The sequence below is a fragment of the Callorhinus ursinus genome, unplaced genomic scaffold (assembly GCF_003265705.2).
Source record: "Callorhinus ursinus isolate GAN/ISIS: 27379988/994484 unplaced genomic scaffold, GSC_fseal_2.0 scaffold37, whole genome shotgun sequence".
In the NCBI taxonomy this organism is placed as follows: domain Eukaryota; kingdom Metazoa; phylum Chordata; class Mammalia; order Carnivora; family Otariidae; genus Callorhinus; species Callorhinus ursinus.
Window position 1 is genome coordinate 6171718 of NW_027397099.1, and position 21112 is coordinate 6192829.

General features: G+C 46.4%; 2 protein-coding genes across 3 annotated transcripts in view; both read left to right on the top strand.

Annotated features, from left to right (window-relative positions):
* RANBP10 (RAN binding protein 10) overlaps nucleotides 1-4766 on the top strand; it is a 67329-nt gene extending 62563 nt beyond the window's left edge. Inside the window, exons 12-14 of the mRNA XM_025888920.2 lie at nucleotides 205-350; nucleotides 673-784; nucleotides 1232-4766. Coding sequence (XP_025744705.1) covers nucleotides 205-350; nucleotides 673-784; nucleotides 1232-1362 — 389 coding nt within the window. The 3' untranslated portion in view covers nucleotides 1363-4766. The remainder of the gene's footprint in view (nucleotides 1-204; nucleotides 351-672; nucleotides 785-1231) is intronic.
* A 1886-nt stretch (nucleotides 4767-6652) lies between these two features.
* Nucleotides 6653-21112, top strand: part of GFOD2 (Gfo/Idh/MocA-like oxidoreductase domain containing 2) — a 44216-nt gene continuing 29756 nt past the window's right edge. For both annotated transcript variants that reach the window (XM_025889024.2, XM_025889027.2), the window contains exon 1: nucleotides 6653-6838. Coding sequence is in view for 1 of the 2 variants with exons in the window: in XM_025889027.2 (XP_025744812.1) it covers nucleotides 6832-6838 (7 nt within the window). In the remaining variant the exon portion in view is untranslated. The remainder of the gene's footprint in view (nucleotides 6839-21112) is intronic.

Below are 21112 nucleotides of genomic sequence, written 5' to 3' on the forward strand. Positions count from 1 at the left end.
TGGGAAGAGGGAAAGTTGAGTCCAGACTCCTCGATCATGTGCTAGGTGGACTAAAAGCACCTCAGCTATGGATGGTCCACCTAATTTGTCTCTGGCAATGCCCCTAAAGTCCTTCTTGCCATCTCCTTTTTGGGGTGTTCACCCCAGTCCTCCCCTTCTCTCCTTACCCCTCATGATTTGTTCTCTGCTGGGCTCTGGGCGCAGATGATGGGCATCCTCGGCGGCAGCTCTGTGGGGGCAACCAGGCTGCCACAGAAAGGATTATCCTGTTTGGTCGAGAGTTGCAGGCACTGAGTGAGCAGCTGGGCCGAGAGTACGGCAAGAATTTGGCCCACACGGAGATGCTGCAGGTATAGAACAAGCCAGGCGCTCCTACAGAGCAGGATCCCATTTGGTGTGGGGGTGGGGGCACATTGACTCTGGGAGGGGCTTGGGGGCAGCAGCAACAGGACAGAATGGACTCTAGTCAAGTCCACAATGGGAAACAGGACTTCCAGGATGTATGCAACCCTCTCTAAGCTCTGGGGAGGGCACAGTCTTTCGTGACCCTATGCTCAGGGTTTGCAGTGCCCTCATTGGGCACCATGCAGGGCCCTGTATGCCCCCCGGAGCTGGAGGTGTATGTATATGTGGTATGTACCACAGTCTTCTCAAGAATGCCCTGTCCCTTAGGATGCCTTTAGCCTGCTGGCATACTCAGACCCCTGGAGCTGCCCAGTTGGCCAGCAGCTTGACCCCATCCAGAGGGAGCCTGTGTGTGCTGCCCTCAACAGCGCCATTTTAGGTAAGTGGATCTAACAAAAACAGAAGCTGGTCCGTGAGTGCCTGGGGTGGCCCCTCCCCTCTCTCCCTAGGAATCGCTGATGTTTGTCCAAAGCAGGGCAGTGAGCTTTGCCCGGGCACTCTGGTAGCCCACAGGACTTGGGCTTCCATGGCTGAAACTAAATCCTGACCTCCCTCTGCCCAACTGAGTTGGCTGGCTAGATCATGATAGACCCTGGCCTGTGACTGTGGGCCTGGCCAGCCCATGGCTCTGAAGAGACCTAAGGTCCTCAGATTCCTGGCATGGCTACGGGGCCATAGGCTGGTGGCTGGGACATACACAGAGATACATGAACACTGTGTTCCAAGAGATTCTGTCCACTGCCCCCACTTTCTGCTCCTAAGGGAACTTTGACCGGAGCCCAGCTCCTGGGCAAAGCAATGACCAGGCCTTGTCTCTCCTCCACAGAGTCTCAGAACCTGCCAAAGCAGCCCCCTCTGATGCTCGCCCTGGGTCAGGCATCTGAATGTCTACGGCTCATGGCCCGAGCGGGCCTGGGATCTTGCTCCTTTGCCAGAGTCGACGACTACTTGCACTAGCTGACCACGCTGGCTGGCCCCGCCTGGCCCTCCCTCAGCCCCAGGGCTGGAGCAGCCCTGCCCTCCATAGGCATCTGGCGCAGGGACCTGGAAGCCATGGGCAGAGTCCATTCCTCCTGCCTGGCCTCCCCCACTCCCTTTCCTGTCTTCCTTTTCTTCCCTCCATCCCTCCCTTCCTTTCTTCCTTCTTTTCCTTCTTCCTCCTACCCTGTCCTCAGACTCTCTCTTTCCCCTTCACGTGCAGCGAGCGGCCTCTGACACAGTATTGGCTGGTTACTCTCATGTAGCGCCTTCTACTTTGAAAGGGGGGTTTTGTTTTGAGGCGGGGTTGGGTTTTTTAATCTTTTTTTTTTTTTTTTCCTCCTGACTGAGCCACCAGTATTTATCTCTGGAGAGCTTGTGCTGAGCTGGTTTCTGCTAATTTAGTGATGAAGCCTATCCAAGTTGGTGATAGCTTATTATTTTCATAAGTAAAAAAAATGAGATTATATATATATATATAAATATATATATTAAAAAAAGACACAGTATTTATCGTAGTGTTAGTGGTCCAGCACCTCTTGGGTGAGGCTGTCCAGACACCATATGTTTCTATTTGAGTCCAACTCATTAAAAAAGAATCATCTCTGTCACCTCAGCCAAGTGATAAGTTTATTTCAGGCTTCCCCTTTGTTGAGCCACAGGCCCAGCTGCAGCCTAGGGAAGCCCCATGGGCATTGGGGCCCACTTAGTGGGCAGGTCAGGCTAAGTTGGTTTGTAGCATCTGAGAGGTGTGGGTCCCTAGGCCCCTGAGAGCTGGGCTGAGCAGAGAACTACGGGGCTGAGGCTTCAGAGAGGGGATGAGTTGGCCCAGGGCTATACAGCAAAGCAGGGGAGTAGTGAGTCCTTGGCCAGCACGCTATCTACCATTCTACCCTGCCTCTCACTGCCTGCCTTGCCCCTTCCTTTCTCCCCCTTTCAACATCCTCTTTTCCCTTGTCGTTAAGATGGCCAAATAATTCATTTACTCTAAATTGATTGCCTGGAAACTACCTGCCTTTGACCCAAGAGCTGCTGTGTGTCAGGCTGCGGGGAGGTTGTCTCTCCATTCCAGGACAGAAGCCCTTGAGTACAGGGGCTGCCTTCTTTCTGCCTGGATCTTCACCGTCTCTGCACAGCTCTGATGGAATCAATGCTTTCTGTTGAGAAGCTAGGACTTTGTGAAGGCAGATTCTTGGGCCGCCAGTTCCTGGAGTGGATGGCACTCTTGACCTACTAGGCCAGGCTTCACTGCAGCTGTGCCAGGCAGCTCCGTGCAGCTTGGCCCCAGCCACTCTTAGAAAAGACTATTATGAGTATTTGCTGGCCAGAGGAAGAGACCTCATGGGCTTTGCAAATGTCCCACCAGCTGTTTCAGATGGATCCTCACAGCTGGTGGGGCAAACACAGTCCCGGTACTGCCATCAGGGAATCAAGAGAGGAAGGGCTGAGTTGACTGCTAGGACTTGGGCAGGCCATCTGTGGAGAGGACTGACTGCCCAGGAAGAAGGGAGGAGGCCTACCCAGAGGAGCACCAGGAGGGGCTGGGATTTCCCTACCTGCTTCACAGTGAGTGGGAGCGCACAGGCAGCCCTTGCAAAGGGGCAAGGCCAGAAATTGAACTTCCAGTCCCTGCCTAGGCAAGGGCTGGGTAAGCTCCTGCTCTCTGGCAGCGGACACACAGGGATGGAGGTACGGCCTGAGATGTTCATTGCCTGCCAGGCCCACAGCTGGACAGAAGTTATTGAGTTGGACCAACTGCTGGTGATGGGGTCAGAGCCTTGGTCCTGTGCTCTCCCACAGTTCTCCCTTGGGACATGATCCTACAGGCTGCTGCTTTTGCTTGGTCCCCACCAGGGCCCCAGCTGGCACCCCACAGACCGTGGCCTGTTGGGGAGGTATTGTCATGTCTGTAAAGGAAACTCATCCTGTGCAAGGCTGGGGATGTCTAGCTCCCAAACCCAGAGGTTGCATACATCAAGCTGTTAAAATGGCCAGAGCTGAGCAGGATTGGGAATTAAAACCAGAGGCTTTTGCAGCTGGAATGGGGTTCAGAGAACATCTACTCCACCAATCCTTTCCTTTTACAGATAAGGAAACAGGCCCGGGAGATTAAATGACTTAGCCAAAGTCACACAGCAAATTAGTGGCAGAGCTGGGACTAACCTCATCCCTGTGAGTTGTGCAACAGTTTAGTCCTGAAGCTAAATAGCGAGTGAGGGCTTAGGCTGGTGAGGACCCCAGCAGTGTCTGAGCAGCTGGTACCTTCAGGGGTGTGTCAGGGATGGGGATGGGTGCCTGGGCTTGAGTTGTGGAGTGTCTGAGAGAGGGCCCGAGAGGGCCTGGGACAGCTGTGTGCTGCTTGGGGTTGGGTGTCCTCCTGGCTCGCGCTCAGTACCCGTGGCCACCTCCCCATTTTCTGTGCCTTATCTCACTGTTTCAGCTGAGTCCAAGTTGTTTACTCTGTTCCTCTCCAGAGGGGCTCTCTGTCCCACTTGGACAGCTTGCCTTTGGGACATAAGCCTTTGCCCCACAAGCCGTGGAGAGGACCAAAACCAAGCTGCTTGAGTCCACTATCTTGCTGATAGTCCAGGGCTGCCTGCCAGCCAGAGGAGCCCCTTATGCACACCCAGTCCTACCAGCCTGCTTTCGGGAGCCAACAGTGGGGAAGGCACCTGGGAGGAGCCCCAGTGAAGGGCTGGACCTGACCTGAGGGGACAGGAAGAAGACCTGGCTCTGTTGGGTTGTCCAGCCCTGGGGGAGCAGCCTTCCCTATTGACCTTTCCCCCTTGTGCCACCAAACGGTCACTCCTTCCAGAGTGGACGCTGGCAGACCATGCAAAGAAAGCCAGAACCTCTGATCCTCACCCACATGAATCTGTGGCTGGGGGTAGGCCGCCAGAACAGGGACACCAAGAGATTGAGAAGGGGGTACTGCCCAGCCACCCAGCGCCTTCCTACCCCTTAAGCAAGCACAAAGAAGATGAGGCAGAGAACTGTGAGAGCTGAAAGTTCCTTTGGTTGCTCACAACTCAGGTATGCACGCTGTGTGGCAGCCAGGCAGCAGAGCCCTACTTGACCGCCGGTCCCGTGCACCGGACCTGTGGCCGGTTCATGGACTCTGGGTGCCTTAGGTGCCACCTCTTTGCATAGGGTTTTCCTCCATTAGTAACTACAGCTGAAACAGATGTCCTCCACATTGTGCACACTGGTTCTGCCTTTGTCCTCGCAAGTTGATACTTGGCATTAGCATGAAACTTGTGGGCATGGGAGGGTTTAGAAAGAATTCTAACACAAAACATCCTATTAAATTGTACTTGAGAGATGAAAAAACTCCTGTTGTATTTTGACAGAATTATTTTTATTAAAATACACATCCATGAGTAGTCACGAGTGTCTAGTCTCTGTTTTGAGTCTTAACTGGGGTTGGCACCCCTTGTGTGGCTCACTTTGTCCTGAGGGTTTGGCCCTTAGCTCACCTCTCAAGTTCCCAGGCCCCTGCTACCCCTCAGGGACCCTCAAGACTTCAGGTGAGACCCCAAAGAGGATAGGCACTTGGGCTTCAATTCTCTCCCCGGAAACAGCTTTCATCTGAGACAAAGAAGAAGAAAATTCACCTTCAAAAAGATGGCCACAGGTCCTCCTGTCCTCAAAATAAGATTTTAATGTAGTCCAAATACACTCGTCCCAAACACTGGACAGTCAGAGGGCTTCTGAGGCTTATTGAGGTTAGCTTCCTGTCACTCTGAGGAGAAAGTACTCGTGCTCAAAATCCTCATTCTGTTTACTAACTTGGGTAACTGGAAAATTAACCTTTCTCAGCTTCAGTATCCCCACCCTTAAAACGTGATTAATTTCTACCCCATGGAGGCAGAGGATTATAGCATGTGTAGGGGAGGCTTAACATAGAGGGATATAGTACCTGTGTGCTTCACTTGGTTATTTTATAGGACTTAATACTCGACAGAACTCTCCTAGGGAAAACTGTGGAGGGAAGAATGGAATGTTAGATAAGGACAAAAGTCCTGGTTCCATAAATAAAGCCAGAGTAGATTTAATTCCTCTCTAGGCTAGTGGTTTCTACAGGGAGTGATTTTGCCCCCCAGGGAACATTTGGGAGTGACTGGAGATATTTTTGGTAGTCACAACTTGGGTTGGAGTGCTGCTGGCATCTATTGGGTAGAGGCCAGGGATGTTATAAACATCCTACAATGCACAGACCGCACCCCACAACAAAGAATTATCAGGCTCAAAGTGTCAACAGTGCCACTGTCGAAAAACCCTGTTCTAGAGTGAATCTTGAGACGGTAAGAAACATCAAACACAAGCACACTTTGATTCCGCATGGCTGTTCAGAATCCAGGGGGAAAGATTAAGGGGGATAAAACCCCATCAGAAGAGGGAGATTAGAGGTTACCATTTCTCAACACACTTGGAGCCTTCCATGCTCAGAAGGTGGCAGCAGTGGCAGGAAGTCCTGTCTCCTTCCAAAGATGGGATAGCCCTGCTGGTCACCAGTTCTCAGCAAGAACAGCTGCCTCAGCTCAACTGACATGTTGGTTGCTCTGGAACGATGGCTGGGACACCTTTCTAATACCAGCTGAGTGGGGCTCCAGACTCTCACAGGAGTCAGAAAAGCAGGGGAGGGGCTCCCCATGCAGAAATAACCCTTAATCCTACATTTCCAACATAGCCTGCTTTACACTAAAGCTTATAGGTTACAGGTTTCATTACCCTGGAGGACAGAGTAATGGTGAACCAGAGTAGTCTTGTTACAAAATGGTATTTACTTGTGGAGACACGGACTCCAGTAACGAGATCTGGGAGACTGAGGTCACAGTAGGAGCACTAACATCTAAGGAACAACCAAAGAACATGCAGAGGAAGAGAAGCCCAGACAGGCACCAGAGAACAGAAAAAGAGTCGTTATTGTAGGAGTTAGGCCAAGAAGTCCAGCGAGTTCAAGAGAACTACCGTTCTGCAACAACAGGTCGTTGTGTCCAACACCAGACCTTCCTTAATTCCAGACCAAGGCCCACCACAGTTCCCAGAACCTCCTCACTACTGATGCCGGGCGGGAAGACCCGAAAGAAGCAGAGGCTGTTATACGCCGGCCCAGCCGCCTCCACCGCCGGAAATAAATGACCAAGCCCTCCACTAACCTACTTAATCTCCGCCCCCAAAGTGCGAGCCTGCGCAATCTCCGATCACGGCCCCTCCCCGCGCAGGTCCACCGCCGTCAGGGAGCATGCGCAGACCTCCAGCCGTCCCGCCCCTCCCTTTCCAGAGCTCCCGGTTCCTTAGAAACCAGGCGGCGCGTTCCCGGTGCCTGCGCTTTAGATTCCGGGGCCCGCGCGTCCCCGCCAGCACCCACCCCTTGGCGGGCGGGTGGCTACCGAGACCGGTCCAGACCCATGGTCTCCAGGGCAGTGTGGGACGGGCGATGCCAGCATGCCAGGTGAGAGGCGGGCCCGAGGCGGCGGGTGAGGATGAAGGAGGGCAGGGCGAGGCAGCCAGCGGGCGTCTACCGGGCCTCCTCTGCGGCCCGGCGCCTGAGGTCGGAGGCGGGGCTACTCAGAGCTTAGGCTGGAGGGGGCCGTTCTAACTGCCAGCGCCGTCGCCGAGTTTGGGGGTCGCCCCGGAGTTAGTCTTCCCAGCCTCGGAAATAGGACCTACAGATTTGGTCGTATAATTGTAGGATTTGGGCTCTTGGAAGGACCTCGGCCATAACCCATCCCTTTACGGGACGAGGAAACCTAGGCTCCCCTGCCCTGCCCCGAGCAGACCGTACCTGTGTGGACTGACGCTTTGTGGACAAGGATGTGAGGTGTGGAAGCCTCAGACAAAGGGCGCTGGTCCATCGTCTTTCAGGGGGAGATGGGACTTTTAGGGGGTAAATCTTTATTTAAGGAAACAGGGTTCAGGTGGCAGATGGGAGAGGGGACGACACTCCAGAAAGTGCGGGTGGCTCTGCCAGTCACCGAATGCCCACTGGCCACGTCTCAACGGCCCTGGCCTAGCTTTGAAGCTCAGGAAGGAAGCAGAAGGACTAGGGAGACAAAAGGTGAGGTGAGGTGTTCCCATCAAGACGTTATCACATGAATGGGGAGGAAGGAAATGGGGGCGGGGAGATCAGGACTTGTGAATGGTTGTGTGAAGAGTTTCCCTCCCAAACTGCAGCTGAACCTGAAGAACGGGACAAGAAGAGAAAAGTTTAAAGCTGCGTTGACTAGACAGCAAGAAAGGTTATAAACCCTCTTATAGAAGAAAGTGGGTGCCCTTTTGAATATCCGGAACCAAGTTGGGGCACCCCCCCAGAAGACTTTTGTAAACTCTGGGGCACAAAGGTCTCAGAAGGAAGAGCCGTTGGTGTATGACCCTTCACTTGAAGGGAACACGTATTTAAATTAGAAAAGACACTTAAGATACGTTATTGAGGTATGGAGGAGATGGTTGTCTTTAAGTGTTGGGGAAGCTAGATTGATCCTTCATAAGGAAACTCCTTTTCTTCTGAAAAGCTGTGTACACCAGGGAACAAAAGAGTTTCAATTAAGGCCATCCATTTTACAGAAAATGTGAAAAAGTACTGGTTTTGGACTAGGAATTTAGAGACTGGACTAAGGTGAAAATTTTCAGCAGACAGTTCTGTTGGTGGGCTCCCCATTTTATGGATAAAAATTCTGTTGTCAGGCTTTCTCTCACCACCTGGTTGCCCCACTTTTCCTATGGAATGATTGGTCTGGGTCTGATCATTTTTATTTCTGGAAAAATTCGGATATGTGATTGCTGTAGTATTACTAGAATCCACTAGTAGTAGGATTAGCAATGACAGCTCCCTCCCCCACAAAAAAAGACAAAGATTTGTAATGTGGAAAAAAGAAGTGTGATTTTTAAAAGATGGTCTCTGATTCTAATCAATAAAATCAATTTCTTACTAGCTTGATAAAACTAATTTTCAATGTATATATGATTTTGCAGCAGGTTTTCTTTCCCCCTCAGAGTGATAAGATACATTTATTTATTTATTTATTTATTTATTTATTTATTTATTTAAGATTTCATTTGTCAGAGAGAGAGCGCGCAGCAGGCAGGGGGAGAAGCAGCCTCCCCGCTGAGCAGGGACCCTGGTGTGGGACTCAATTCCCAGGCCCCTGAGATCATGACCTGAGCTGAAGGCAGACGCTTAACCGACTGAGCCACCCAGGTGCCCCAATAAGATACATTTAAAGTGTGGTAGTGTTCGGGGTGCCTCAGTGGCTCAGTCAGTTAAGCATCTGCCTTGGGCTCAGGTCATGATCCCGGAGTCCCTGCCCTCTCTGCCCCTCATCGTGCTCCTGCTCTCTCTCTCCGGTAGTCTCTTTCTTTCTCTCAAATAAATAAATAATCTTTTTCAAAAAATGAAAATGTATGGTGATATTAATAGGTCAGATTAATTTAAGAAACAAAATTTTGTCTTAGGTTCATAAATCAGTGCCATACCATATCTATGAAGTTGTGGCTCTATCTATGGAAATATTTTGTATACATACCTCAAGAGATATAATGGAGTATTATCAGAAGGGTTTGTAATCTATGGGGGAAATTGGCACTGGTAATCAAATCCTGTCAGAAAGCTTTATGAAAATCATTGTATTCTTTTTTTTTAAAGATTTTATTTATTTATTTGAGAGAGAGAGAGAATGAGAGAGAGAGAGCACGAGAGGGAAGAGGGTCAGAGGGAGAAGCAGACTCCCTGCTGAGCAGGGAGCCCAATGTGGGACTCGATCCCGGGACTCCAGGATCATGACCTGAGCCGAAGGCAGTCGCTTAACCAACTGAGCCACCCAGGCGCCCCATTGTATTCTTTTTTTAAAATAGATTTTTATTTATTTATTTGAGAGAGAGCATGAGAGGGGGGAGGGTCAGAGGGAGAAGCAGACTCCCTGCTGAGCAGGGAGCCCGATGCAGGACTCAGTCCCGGAACTCCAGGACCATGACCTGAGCCGAAGGCAGTTGTTTAACCCACTGAGCCACCCAGGCGCCCCAAATCATTGTATTCTTTATGAAAGCCCTCATTACTTTAGCACTGGCCCAGATAGAAGACACACCAGTAGGCCAAAATCAAGGTAAGATGGAAGGGAGCAATTTACTGTCTTGGGAGCTGGACACGGTGTGGGAGGCTGCTTTAAATATAAGTGGAAATACTTTCTTAAATGAGCCGTTAAAGAAGATACTGCATAAATGTGATGAGTGTGCCCTGTTGATTGGTGTGCAATTTTTGAGCTCCTATAATCAGAAAGACACTTGCTTTTAAAAGAGAAGGATGGACTTACAGACTCTTCAAAGTATTTCTTCGTTGCTATAGCAGTGAAACTTTTGACAAATAATTACTTAATATCCACTTCGTTTTCTAGGGCAGCTGAGGGCAGTTATCAAATCTGACCTGTAGTAAAGTAATCAACAGTATTTAACAGGCCAGCATACCAGATAAACCAGTAATGCTAACAGGATCTACTTTCACTGAACTGATTTTCTAGTGCCATCTGACATTTGTAACACAAACGGTGTTCAGAAAACACAAGAATCAATCAAAGACCACTAACTTAGAAGTAGGAGAGGAGCCTTTCTGATGCCTGACAAGTCACTCAAGCATATTTATTTTAGAAGGTCCAATTCCAGAATAAATTCATTGTTGGAATTGGACAACATCTAGGAAAAAATTGCAGATTTTGCTATTTTTCAGAATTCGTATACGGTATAGTAATGGGACATTATTTTTCTAAATTCTAAAAGAGTCCAAATACCCAAATTTGAAAAATTTAAATGTCAGGTGTTTTAAAAAGTGGGGATCGAAAGATTATTGAAATAGGCCTGGGCTCATGGAAGTCAGAATGGGAAGAGATACTGAGAAAAACATGAAAGCAATAAGACTTCCTCCACTAAGACTGAATTAGCCATTAGGTCAGGAATGAACTCACTAAAGTATTATCTCTTTAAGCTGAGACAAAAGAAACGAGAAATGGAGTAAATATTTCTTTTCTTTTTTTTTCTTAAGGTTTTATTTATTTATTTGACAGAGACACAGCGAGAGAGGGAACACAAGCAGGGGGTAGTGGGAGAGGGAGAAGCAGGCTTCCCTCAGAGCAGGGAGCCCGATGCGGGGCTCGATCCCAGGACCCTGGGATCATGACCTGAGCCGAAGGCAGATGCCCAACAACTGACCACCCAGGCGCCCCTGGAGTAAATATTTCTATCTCACAGTGATGGGAATAAACACCTACCAAATAGAGATTAAACATTCAGAAGGAAGAGATGAATATTCCTGCATTACTTGGAACACACTCAAACTCTATCCTTAAGCACTTGTTTTTTATTTTATTATTTTATTTTTTATTAAGATTTTATTTATTCATGAGAGACAGAGAGAGGCAGAGGCAGAGGGAGAAGCAGGCTCCCCTCAGAGCAGGGAGCCCGATGCGGGAGTTGATCCCAGGACCCTAGGATCACAACCTGAACCGAAGGCAGATGCTTAACCGACTGAGCCACCCAGGCACCCAAGCACTTGTTCTTTAGATCCTTCTCTTAGAAGGAGAGTTGCAAGTAGGAGAGTTACCTTTGCCCTAGATAACTGGCAGTTCTCAGAGTAGCCAGTGACACAATGCTACGGTCTTTGGGACCCAGGATAGACAGAAATTGCTGGACGGATAGCTCTCCCCCTACCCTGCCACTCCCACCACCTCACAGCCATTCGATAAGGATTTCTATCGAGGAAGGATCAGGAATGAAGACTGAAGAATGGGAACTGAGTATCTAATGCAGTTCTCCTTTCTGGCCAAGGATAACTGTGCTACTCTCAAATTGTCAGCGCTCAGTTTCTCATGAGAGCAGATAACCCCAAAATAGAACCGGAAACACTTCTACGTGGCTTTGAGATTTACCATATCACTTAACAACCTCAAAATCTTATACTTTCACAATTATATTTTGCTTAGAATGCTGGCTTGCCTGCCTGGCTCATTTGGTAGAGCATGCGACTCTTGTTCTCGGAGTTCGAGCCCCACATTGGGTGTAGAGATTAATTAAAAATAAAATCTTGGGGTGCCTGAGTGGCTCAGATGGTTGAGCATCTGCCTTCGGCTCAGGTCGTGCTCTCAGGGTCCTGGGATTGAGGCCCGCATTGGGCTCCCTGCTCAGCGGGAAGCCTGCTTCTCCCTCTCCCACTCCCCCTGCTTGTGTTCTCTCTCTTGCTGTGTCTCTCTCTGTCAAATAAATAAAATCTTAAAAAATATATGGGCACCTGGGTGGCTCAGTTGGTTAAGCAACTGCCTTCGGCTCAGGTCATGATCCTGGAGTCCCGGGATCGAGTCCCACATCGGGCTCCCTGCTCGGCAGGGAGTCTGCTTCTCTCTCTGACCCTCCCCTCTCTCATGCTCTCTCTCTCTCATTCTCTCTCTCAAATAAATAAATAAATAAAATCTTTAAAAATATATATATAGAGAGAGAGGGGCGCCTGGGTGGCTCAGTTAGTTAAGTGACTGCCTTCGGCTCGGGTCATGATCCTGGAGTCCCGGGATCGAGTCCCACATTGGGCTCCCTGCTCAGCAGGGAGTCTGCTTCTCCCTCTGACCCTCTCATGCTCTCTCTATCTCATTCTCTCTCTCAAATAAATAAAATCTTTAAAATATATATATATAAATAAATAAAAATTTAAAAGAAAATGATAATGTTAGGCAAATCATATAACTTCTGGACTATAATTTCTTATTGTGTAATTTATAACAAAATAAATTGAAAATAGTACGGTTGTCTAACACTAGAGAAATAAAAAGCTTGGTTCAGGTAGTCCATGAAATACATAACCCTGAAAAACTGTGGTTAACATGAAAATTGCTTATGTCAAAATAGGTACGTGAAAAAAATCGGGATACAAAGTTATGAATACAGTTTGATCACAAATATATTAAATAAATATAAAAACATTTTTTTAATTTTTTAAAAAATATTTTATTTATTCGTTTGAGAGAAAGAGAGCAAGCGAGCACAAGCAGGGGGGAAGAGGGAGAAGCAGACTCCCCACTGAGCAGGGAGCCCGACGTGGGGCTCCATCCCAGGACCCTGAGATCATGACCTGAGCCGAAGGCAGACGCTTAACCGACTGAGCCACTCAGGCGCCCCAAATACAAAAACTTTTAAAAGAGAAGATGAGAAAAGCAGTAATTTTCTATAATGAGTGTATATATATATATATGTATATATATATTTTAAAGATATTTATTTATTTGAGAGAGGGAGAGAGCAGAGGGAGAGGGAGAAAGGAATCTCAAGCAGACTCCTCACTGAGTGTGGAGCCTGATGCAGGGCTTGATCTCAGGACCCTGAGATCATGTCCTGAGCCGAAACCAAGAGTAGGACACTCAACCAACTGAGCCACCCAGGCGCCCCTGTAATGAGTATATATATATATATATTATTTTTTTTTAAAGATTTATTTGACAGAGAGAGACAGAGCCAGAGAGGGAACACAAGCAGGGGGAGTGGAAGAGGGAGAAGCAGGCTTCCCGCTGAGCAGGGAGCCCAATGCGGGGCTCGATCCCAGGACTCTGAGATCATGACCTGAGCCGAAGGCAGACACTTAACGACTGAGCCACCCAGGCGCCCCATGAATGGATGTGTGTGTGTGTGTGTGTGTGTGTGTGTGTGTGTGTGTGTGTGTGTAGTTTTTTTAAGGCAGGTTTTTTTTTTTAAGATTTTATTTATTTATTTGACAGAGATAGCAAGAGCAGGAACACAAGCAGGGAGAGTAGGAGAGGGAGAAGGCAGGCCTCCCGCTGAGCAGGGAGCCCAGTGCAGGGCTTGATCCCAGGACCCTAGGATCATGACCTGAGCTGAAGGCAGATGCTTAACGACTGAGCCACCCAGGTGCCCTGCCATGAGTATATATTTTAAAATACAAACCCTCCTAAGAGTTTCTTGCTAGCGTAAAAGATGATTTGGAGCTTATTTTCTCTCGGCAGGCCACACCCCTTCTCGTGCTATGACTATTAAAGTGCTGAGGGAGAGGGCTGACAGAAGGCAGCACTGTTGTTTCCTATCCCAGGTGTCGGAACCAGACAGTAGTGTGGTTACCTAGATAATGAATTTACATGTGTATAATTGAAGGGTACACTGTACACAGCATATGCAGCTTTTGAAGACTGTTATTTCTTTTTAAGATTTTTTATTTTTAAGTAATCTTTACACCCAGTGTGGGGCTCAAACTTAAAACCCTGAGATTAAGTTGCATGCTCTTCCATCTGAGCCAGCCATGTGCCCCTAAGACTGTTGTTTTGTTTGTTTGTGTTTGTTTTTTGGGGATTTTTGGTACTTGTTGACAGATAATCTTGACCCTTAGGGTCTCTTTGGTGTGTTTTGATGGATGCTTTTGTAGCACGGTATTCCAAAGCATATTAGAGGATGTTCCATGTAGTTAATGTTTTCCGCAACCTGATGGTGGTTCCTGCTAGGAAATGGTTATCATCTCTGGGGGGCTTCTCTTGGAGTGGCTCTGGGAGCATGTGAGATAGAATGTTTGTCTTGTCAGGCATCCTCTGATTGTCAGGGAGAAGGGAGTGGTGGAGACATCAGTCATATTTCCTGTTCCTTTTCAGCTTTTTGCATTGATATTCCTGTGCCAGTTGCTTGTATTTTAGGGCAGTGGAAGAAAATGAACATAGTATTCCTTATCTGATGTTATTTTCAAAATTAAATCATTGTGCTTAAATGACTGTTTTGGTTCCTCCAGGCCTGGGCTTGCTTCAGTCATGGTGGTTTTTAAAAATGATCTTTGTTTCTCTTTCCTTTAATGCTTTATAGCCCTGATATACTAAGATTGTTATTCAAAAAACATTTAAATGTCTTTAAGTAATTTCTAAAGTGTTATGGAAATATTACCAAAATACCATGAAGTGTGAAATTTTGGGGACCTATTATCTCCTTAATACCATATAAAACCCAGTCTTGGTCCCTAAAGAGCTTAGGGTCTCAGTAGCAAGACAAAACATTGGTATCATTTAAAGAATAATCAGAAAATCCTAAAATATAAAATGAATGGCTCTTTTCAGGAGTACATACCCCATTTACATCCTGTATTTTATAACCAGCTTCTTCATTGCACATTAACCCCCCCCAAAAAAAGAATAAAGAACATGGTGTGGCAAAGACCTGAGATTAGATTATTTTAGATCCACATTCAACAGCCAAAAGATCGTTAAATGAAACCACAGCTGAGTGTGGTCATGGCCTCGCTGGTAAGCAGTTTGCTGCATATAAGAAGGAGATGCTTGGGGCGCCTGGGTGGCTCAGTCGTTAAGCGTCTGCCTTCGGCTCAGGTCATGATCCCAGGGTCCTGGGATCGAGCCCTGCATGAGGCTCCCTGCTCAGTGGGGAGCCTTCTTCTCCCTCTCTCATTCCCCCTGCTTGTGTTCTCTCTTGCTGTGTCTCTCTCTGTCAAATAAATAAAATCTTTAAAAAAAAAAAAAAAAAAGGAGATGCTTGTGAAAGGCATTGGGCATTTCCAGTCACCAGTGAACTACTTAATACTTAGTCTTTTTGGTGACCAGAGGCCATGTAACACAGAGTAGAGAATGCCAGTCAGAGTTGCTATGCTCCAGGGTGCCCTACGAATGTCCTCTATCCAAGGGGCGCCTGGTTTGCTTAGTTGGTGGAGCATACAACTCTTGATCTCAGTAAGTTCGAGCCCCATGTTGGGTATGGAGATTATTTAAAAGTAAAATCTTAAAAAAAAAAAAAAAAAGGATGTCCTGTACCTGAAATCCAGAAGGAAGGTAGATAGATGGGTGACTCTCTAGAGTGTCTGTTACTGCCATAGAAATACCAGTTTTCCCAGAAGAGTACTTTTATCCATGTAGAAGGTGGAAAACACTTAGAAAACTTCAATAAATTAGGTGAGCACGTTGAAAAATGTTTATCATCATTAAAAACTCGCCCTCTTCTTTCTTGGGCCCTAGTCCAAAACCAAAGTATGTAATACTCTTCTCTCTAGGGTTGGCTGTTTCACGTGCATCATGGCCAAATGTGCTTTACCTCAGCGATTTAAAAGTAAAGGCAGAGTCTTTGTTCACGTGCCTGCCACAGTGGAAGATCTCTGAACACTCATTGTGTTCCTGTGTCAAATCAGTCCTTGGTATTCAGCTATGGGTGTAGGAGGAAATGGAAACTAAACTCCAGGGACTGAGCCTGTCTGGCTCACTGCTCTGTGCCCCAACTCCTGGCATAATGCCTGACTCATTGTGGCACTTATAAATATTGGGCAATAAATGAGAAGAGGACTATGGTGACTGCACGGTGTGCCATTAAAAGGGTTGCGGGGTGCACAGAAGGAAGTTCATGTTTGAGAGGAAAGACGAATTTGGGATGGGAGCAGCTGGTAGGTTACTCAGGTGGGGATTTCTAGTAGATACAGACATTTAGTAGAGCTAGAGCTGGAACATGTTGTTGAGTCTGGAAATTGGAAGTTAAGAATGTTTGCATGAAGGTTATGGTGAAGTTGAAGAATTAGCTAATGTTACTCTGGCAGAGAGTAGGTCCGAGGATGGAATTTTCAGAGGGATGTTAAAGCAGTCTTAGAAAAAAAATAATCTTGTTATTGCCAGATTTTCAAAAGCAATGAAGAATTAATATAGTAGGTAAATAAGTACTTTTTCCTACTGTAATCATCAGCTGAAGCTAACTTTTAGACCTAATGGCAATCTAGATACTTCTGCGGGTGCTAAATTTTTCCTTTATGACTCAATTTAGCTCACCCTTTTGTACTTTGGGTAGTTATGCCTCATTGGACAGGTCATTAGGTCTTTCATTAGTGCCCTCCAGTGTGGACACTGCAGACTAGGGCAGCGGGACAGGGAATTGGTGTCTTTGGCCAGCGCAGGGTATGCTCTCATCCTGTGGTAGCTGCCTAGCAGTTTACTACCATGTCAGCTTGTGGAGCTGAGGGAAAAGCTTTTCTTTCCTTTGTCCTGTTTGTGTTTTTGCTCTCAATGAGAGGGCAGGAATCTGTGACCATGTCGCTGAGTCAGTGTAGGCACTGTTAAAATAAACAAACAAATCACAGGAAAATGAAACCTTCTCCAGAGAGCCTCTGGATCTTTGAAACCCAGGGACCAGAACATTTATCATAACTGATTTGTAAAACTCAACACCTGCTTCTTTAGTCTGGCTTTTTCAGTGGTAACATAAATGCAGGTAAAGATGCTTTCACATCTGTCAGAAAGCAGTGCTGCTGGTGGTACCCTTCTGTTAAGTACATGGTGCAGGTACTCCCTCGGCTATGAACATGCAGTGTCGAACTCAGGCTGCAGACCACCGCCCCACCCCAGCCCCGCTGTCCCCCTGCCTCTCCTGCCCAAGCTCTGATGATGGGGGTTGTGGTTGCCTTTCCTCTTTGCATCTGGCTTTTCTAGTCAAACATTGACCGCCTATTTGCCATACTGGCTCATTTCCAGATGTCAGGGGTTGCCAAAAGGAAGGCTGGGGAACAATTAGATGCATCGTCCTAATTAATTCTTGGTACATGACTGATGTTGAAGGCCACATAGAAAGCATTCCTGCTTATTTCCCCAACAGGTCCTGAGTTTTGCAAAACAACAATTAAACTTAAAATTGGCCTTCATGGTTTTATTTCCTTTATCATGCCCAAGAATTATACTCTCGTGTTACAGATCCCTTTGCAACTGGGTGTTAAGTCACAGTGCCCTTCTCTTAGGGTAATGTTCCATAGTATCAGTTTTGGGGCATCATTCAAAGTAGCTTATAATTGGGATGCCTGACCGGCTCAGTCAGAGCATGTCTCGGGGTCGTGAGTTCAAGCCCCATGTTGAGCATAGAGCTTACGTTGAAGGGAAAAAAAAAGAACAAAGTAGCTTATACTCTTACGATTTTTAATATTTTAAATCATTTTTGAAATATTTATTTAAAATCAGAAAGGCAAAGAAGGAATTAGGCAGGCAAAGCTGTTGCACCATCTATATAGGCTTTAACCTGACTTCCTGATTCATTCATTTTCGTACTTACTCATTCATATGTTCATTCTTCAATCATTACTCAGCACCTACTCTGTGTCAGGCACTGTGTTTTGTGCTAGTGACAACACTGTGTGAGATAGGCAAGATCCTGCTATCATGACAGACACTAAATAGGTGATCCCAGTGAAGTATGATGGGCACTTTGAAAACCAAAGCCCAGGCTGCTGCGAACTGTGAGCCAAATCACTTAACACAGCCTAGGCATGGCCTCTAAAGAAGTGGTGTTTAAGTGGAGAGAAATCTTAGAAGGAGTTAGCCTGACTAAGTTAGAAAAGATTGTTCCAAGCAGAGCAAACAGCTTGGACCAAAATCTCAGAGCAAGACTGAAGGAGTTAGATTTGGTAGCTGCTAGCATGTTAAATACAGTGTAAAGGGAAAGTGGTAAGGTAGAGAGTTGGGGAAGGGTCCAACTCATACTGGGAGATGCTTTGTGAGCCTCATCAAGGAATTTGGGCTTTATCCTAGGGGCACTTAAAGTCTAGGGAAGAAAAGGTCATGACCAGGAGAAACATTAGGTGTCTGTTAAGGAACCAGAACAGCGGATGAATTTCAGGGGCATTGAATCCAGTTGGTGAAATGTACTGATGGACTGGCTGGGGTGGGTGGGTAGGCAGGCTTCACTGCAGCCAGAGTGGTTCCTTATGAACTTGTCACCTGAGAGAGTCCACTCTCACTTGCCTTCCCTTCACAGTTGTCCGTTGTATTTGAGCATAATCTCTTAAGTGCTGGGTCATTGCCCTCCAAGGCCCTTTACATACAGTGTGCTTCTCTGTTAGAGGGAGGAAGCTTGACTGCAAGGGGATTGAGCTAACTAGTAAGCATGAGTCATGTTACGTGGAGGAGAGTTGTTGGAGAGACAGTTCTAGGTGAGGGCGCCCTCTTAGCAGGTCAAGTTGTAGTTTAAGACTGAGAGCAGCTGCTCATTTTCCTAATCCCAAGTGGCAGGCAGAGCTATTCTGTTATCATATGATGCTTGTTTTCTTTCCTGAACCATTAAATCATTATTTTGCTCCAAACTACTTAGATTAGTGACATAAGTCATCTCTATTATATTGGTTAACATATTGCAAGGCACTACTGAATTATATACAATTTTGATGAGTTCAGTATATATATCTTGGTTTATTAACTAACCATGCAGGAACAAGATCTGAAACATTTAATTTTTTCAGCAATATTTATTGAGCACCCACTATATATCAAGCCTTGTTCTAGGCCCTAGGGATACAACAGTAAATAAAACAGACAAAAAATTCCCTGTCTTAAAGAAGCATACATTCTAGCAGGGGTGGTTGGGGGAGACAAACAATGAGGAAATAACTTGTTTCTGATACAATAACCTTTGAGTACAGGCCTGAAGAAAGTGAGGGAGAGAATAAGCCAAGTGGATAACTGTACAGAAAAGGGAACTGTAAGTGCAAAGCCCCTGAGACAGGAGCATACCTGGCATGTTTGAGATACATTCAGTACTGAACCACTGTGGCTGGAGCAGAGTGAACGAGGGGAAGAAAAACAGGACATAAGGTGAGAAAGATAAAAGAAGGGGATGAAGACAGACTATGTAGGACCTTGTAGGTCAGTGGAAGAACATTTGGCTTTTATTCCAAGAGAGATGGGAAGCCTGTTGGAGGGCTTGGGTGAGGAGTGCCTTGCTCTGACTTACATTTTAATTGAGCCACTCTCGGTGCTATGTTGAGAATAGATTGGGGCAGGGTACAATCTGAGAGGCCGGTCAAGCAATTGCAGTAATGTAGGCAAGAGAGGGGGTTGTGACTTGAACTGAGATGGTAGCAATGGGAGTTGTGGGAAGTGCTTGGATTCAGGACGTATTTTGAAGGTAGAGAGCCAGCACAGTTTGTTAATGGATCAAATGTGAAGTATGAGCGAAAACTAAGAATCAAGGATTACTCCCAAGATTTTTAATGGAGCTGTTGGAAAATTTGTGTTACCAGTTTCTGAGATGAAGCCCTTGTGGGAAAAGCAAGTTTGGTGAGGAATGGGGGGATTCCAGGAGCTTAATTCTGGACATTTTAAGTTTGGGATGTGTATTAATATAAACATCTGGGACGACTGGGTGGCCCAGTCGGTTAAGTATCCAACTCTAGATCTCAGCTCGGGTCTTCATCTTGGGGTCATGAATTCAAGCCCCGCGTTGGGCTCCACATTGGGTGTAGGGCCTACTTAAAAAAATAAACATCCAAGTAGAAATATCAGATAGGCAGTTGTTTATACTAGTCTGAAGCTTGAGAAAGAGGACCTGGCTAAAAACTTTAGGAGTCCTCAGAAAATAGATAGTATATATATTTAAGCTGTGAGACTGAATAGGATCATTATGGTTACCACAGTCATTATCAGGAGAAATTAGCAGAGAATATTGAGAAGTAGCCAGAGAGAATAGCAGGAGAAATTTGTGTTCTAGAAGTTGAGTGTTTCTAAGAGGGTGGAACATGCTTTATCAGATGCTGCTGCTGTCAGCATCAAAGTGCGATGAGGATGGGAATTGGCCCTTGGATTTTGCAACATTTTAATTGTATTTGACAAATATCAGGTAGCTAAAGCATTTATGACCAGTACTGTAGGGTTGTTGGCCATGGTGCCTCGAATACATAACATAAGATAGTTGTACAGTTACAGTTTGAAGTTCTGAACGTTTCGCTCTTCTACTTCTTTTGGACCCATTTTATTTTATTTTTTACTTTTTTTTTTTAATGTAAGCTCTATGCCCATCTTGGGGCTTGAATTCATGACCTGAGGTCAAGAGTCGCATGCTCTACTGACTGAGCCAGCCAGGTGCCCCTGGACCCGTTTTATACTGAAGAAATATTGTTAGGTAAGGTTTGAACACTATTCTGGGAGAAGGTAGTGTCTGCCAATTACAAATTGGCTTTTTAATGCCATTGGACTGCTGTGCTCTTTACTGAACTACCAACGTGCCATTTTTTTTTAGTAATTCAGTCTTGGAGTTTGAGTAATGCCTTTCTCACGTGGAACTCAAAGTGCTTTACAGATGTGTTATTTAACATTTCTTCTTCTTTTGAGAGGGGTTGGGGGGATGGAGAGGGAGAGAGAGAGAATCTTAAGCACACTCGTGGAGCCCAACAAGGGCCTCGATCTCACAACCCTGAGATCATGACCTGAGCCGAAATCAGGAGTCGGATGCTTAAGCCACCCAGGCGCCCAACATTTCTTTATTTTTTTTAAGATTTTATTTATTTATTTGTCAGAGAGAGCACAAGCAGGGGGAGTGGCAGGCAGAGGGAGAGGGAGAAGCAGGCTCCCTGCTGAGCAAGGAGCCCGATGCGGGGCTCCATCCCAGGACCCTGGGATCATGACCTGAGCCAAAGGCAGATACTTAACCGACTGAGCCACCGAGGTGTGCCCCAACATTTCTTTAAATAAGATTAATTCATATCCTGTTGAATGCTCTGAGTACCCTGTTCTTAGCCTTTATAATGTTTATCTCAAATTGTAATGACATATTTATGTGATGATTTGATTGTGTTATCTCTCCTGCTACACTGTAAACTCTATGCAGGCAGAAACTATCTGCTTTGCTCACCAACATAACCTGTGCTTTCCCAGGCCTGGCCAGTAGTAGGTAATTAAAGTAAATATTTATTAATGAATCAGTTTGCATAAATTACAGGTATCGTTTTTATACATGAGCACCCGAA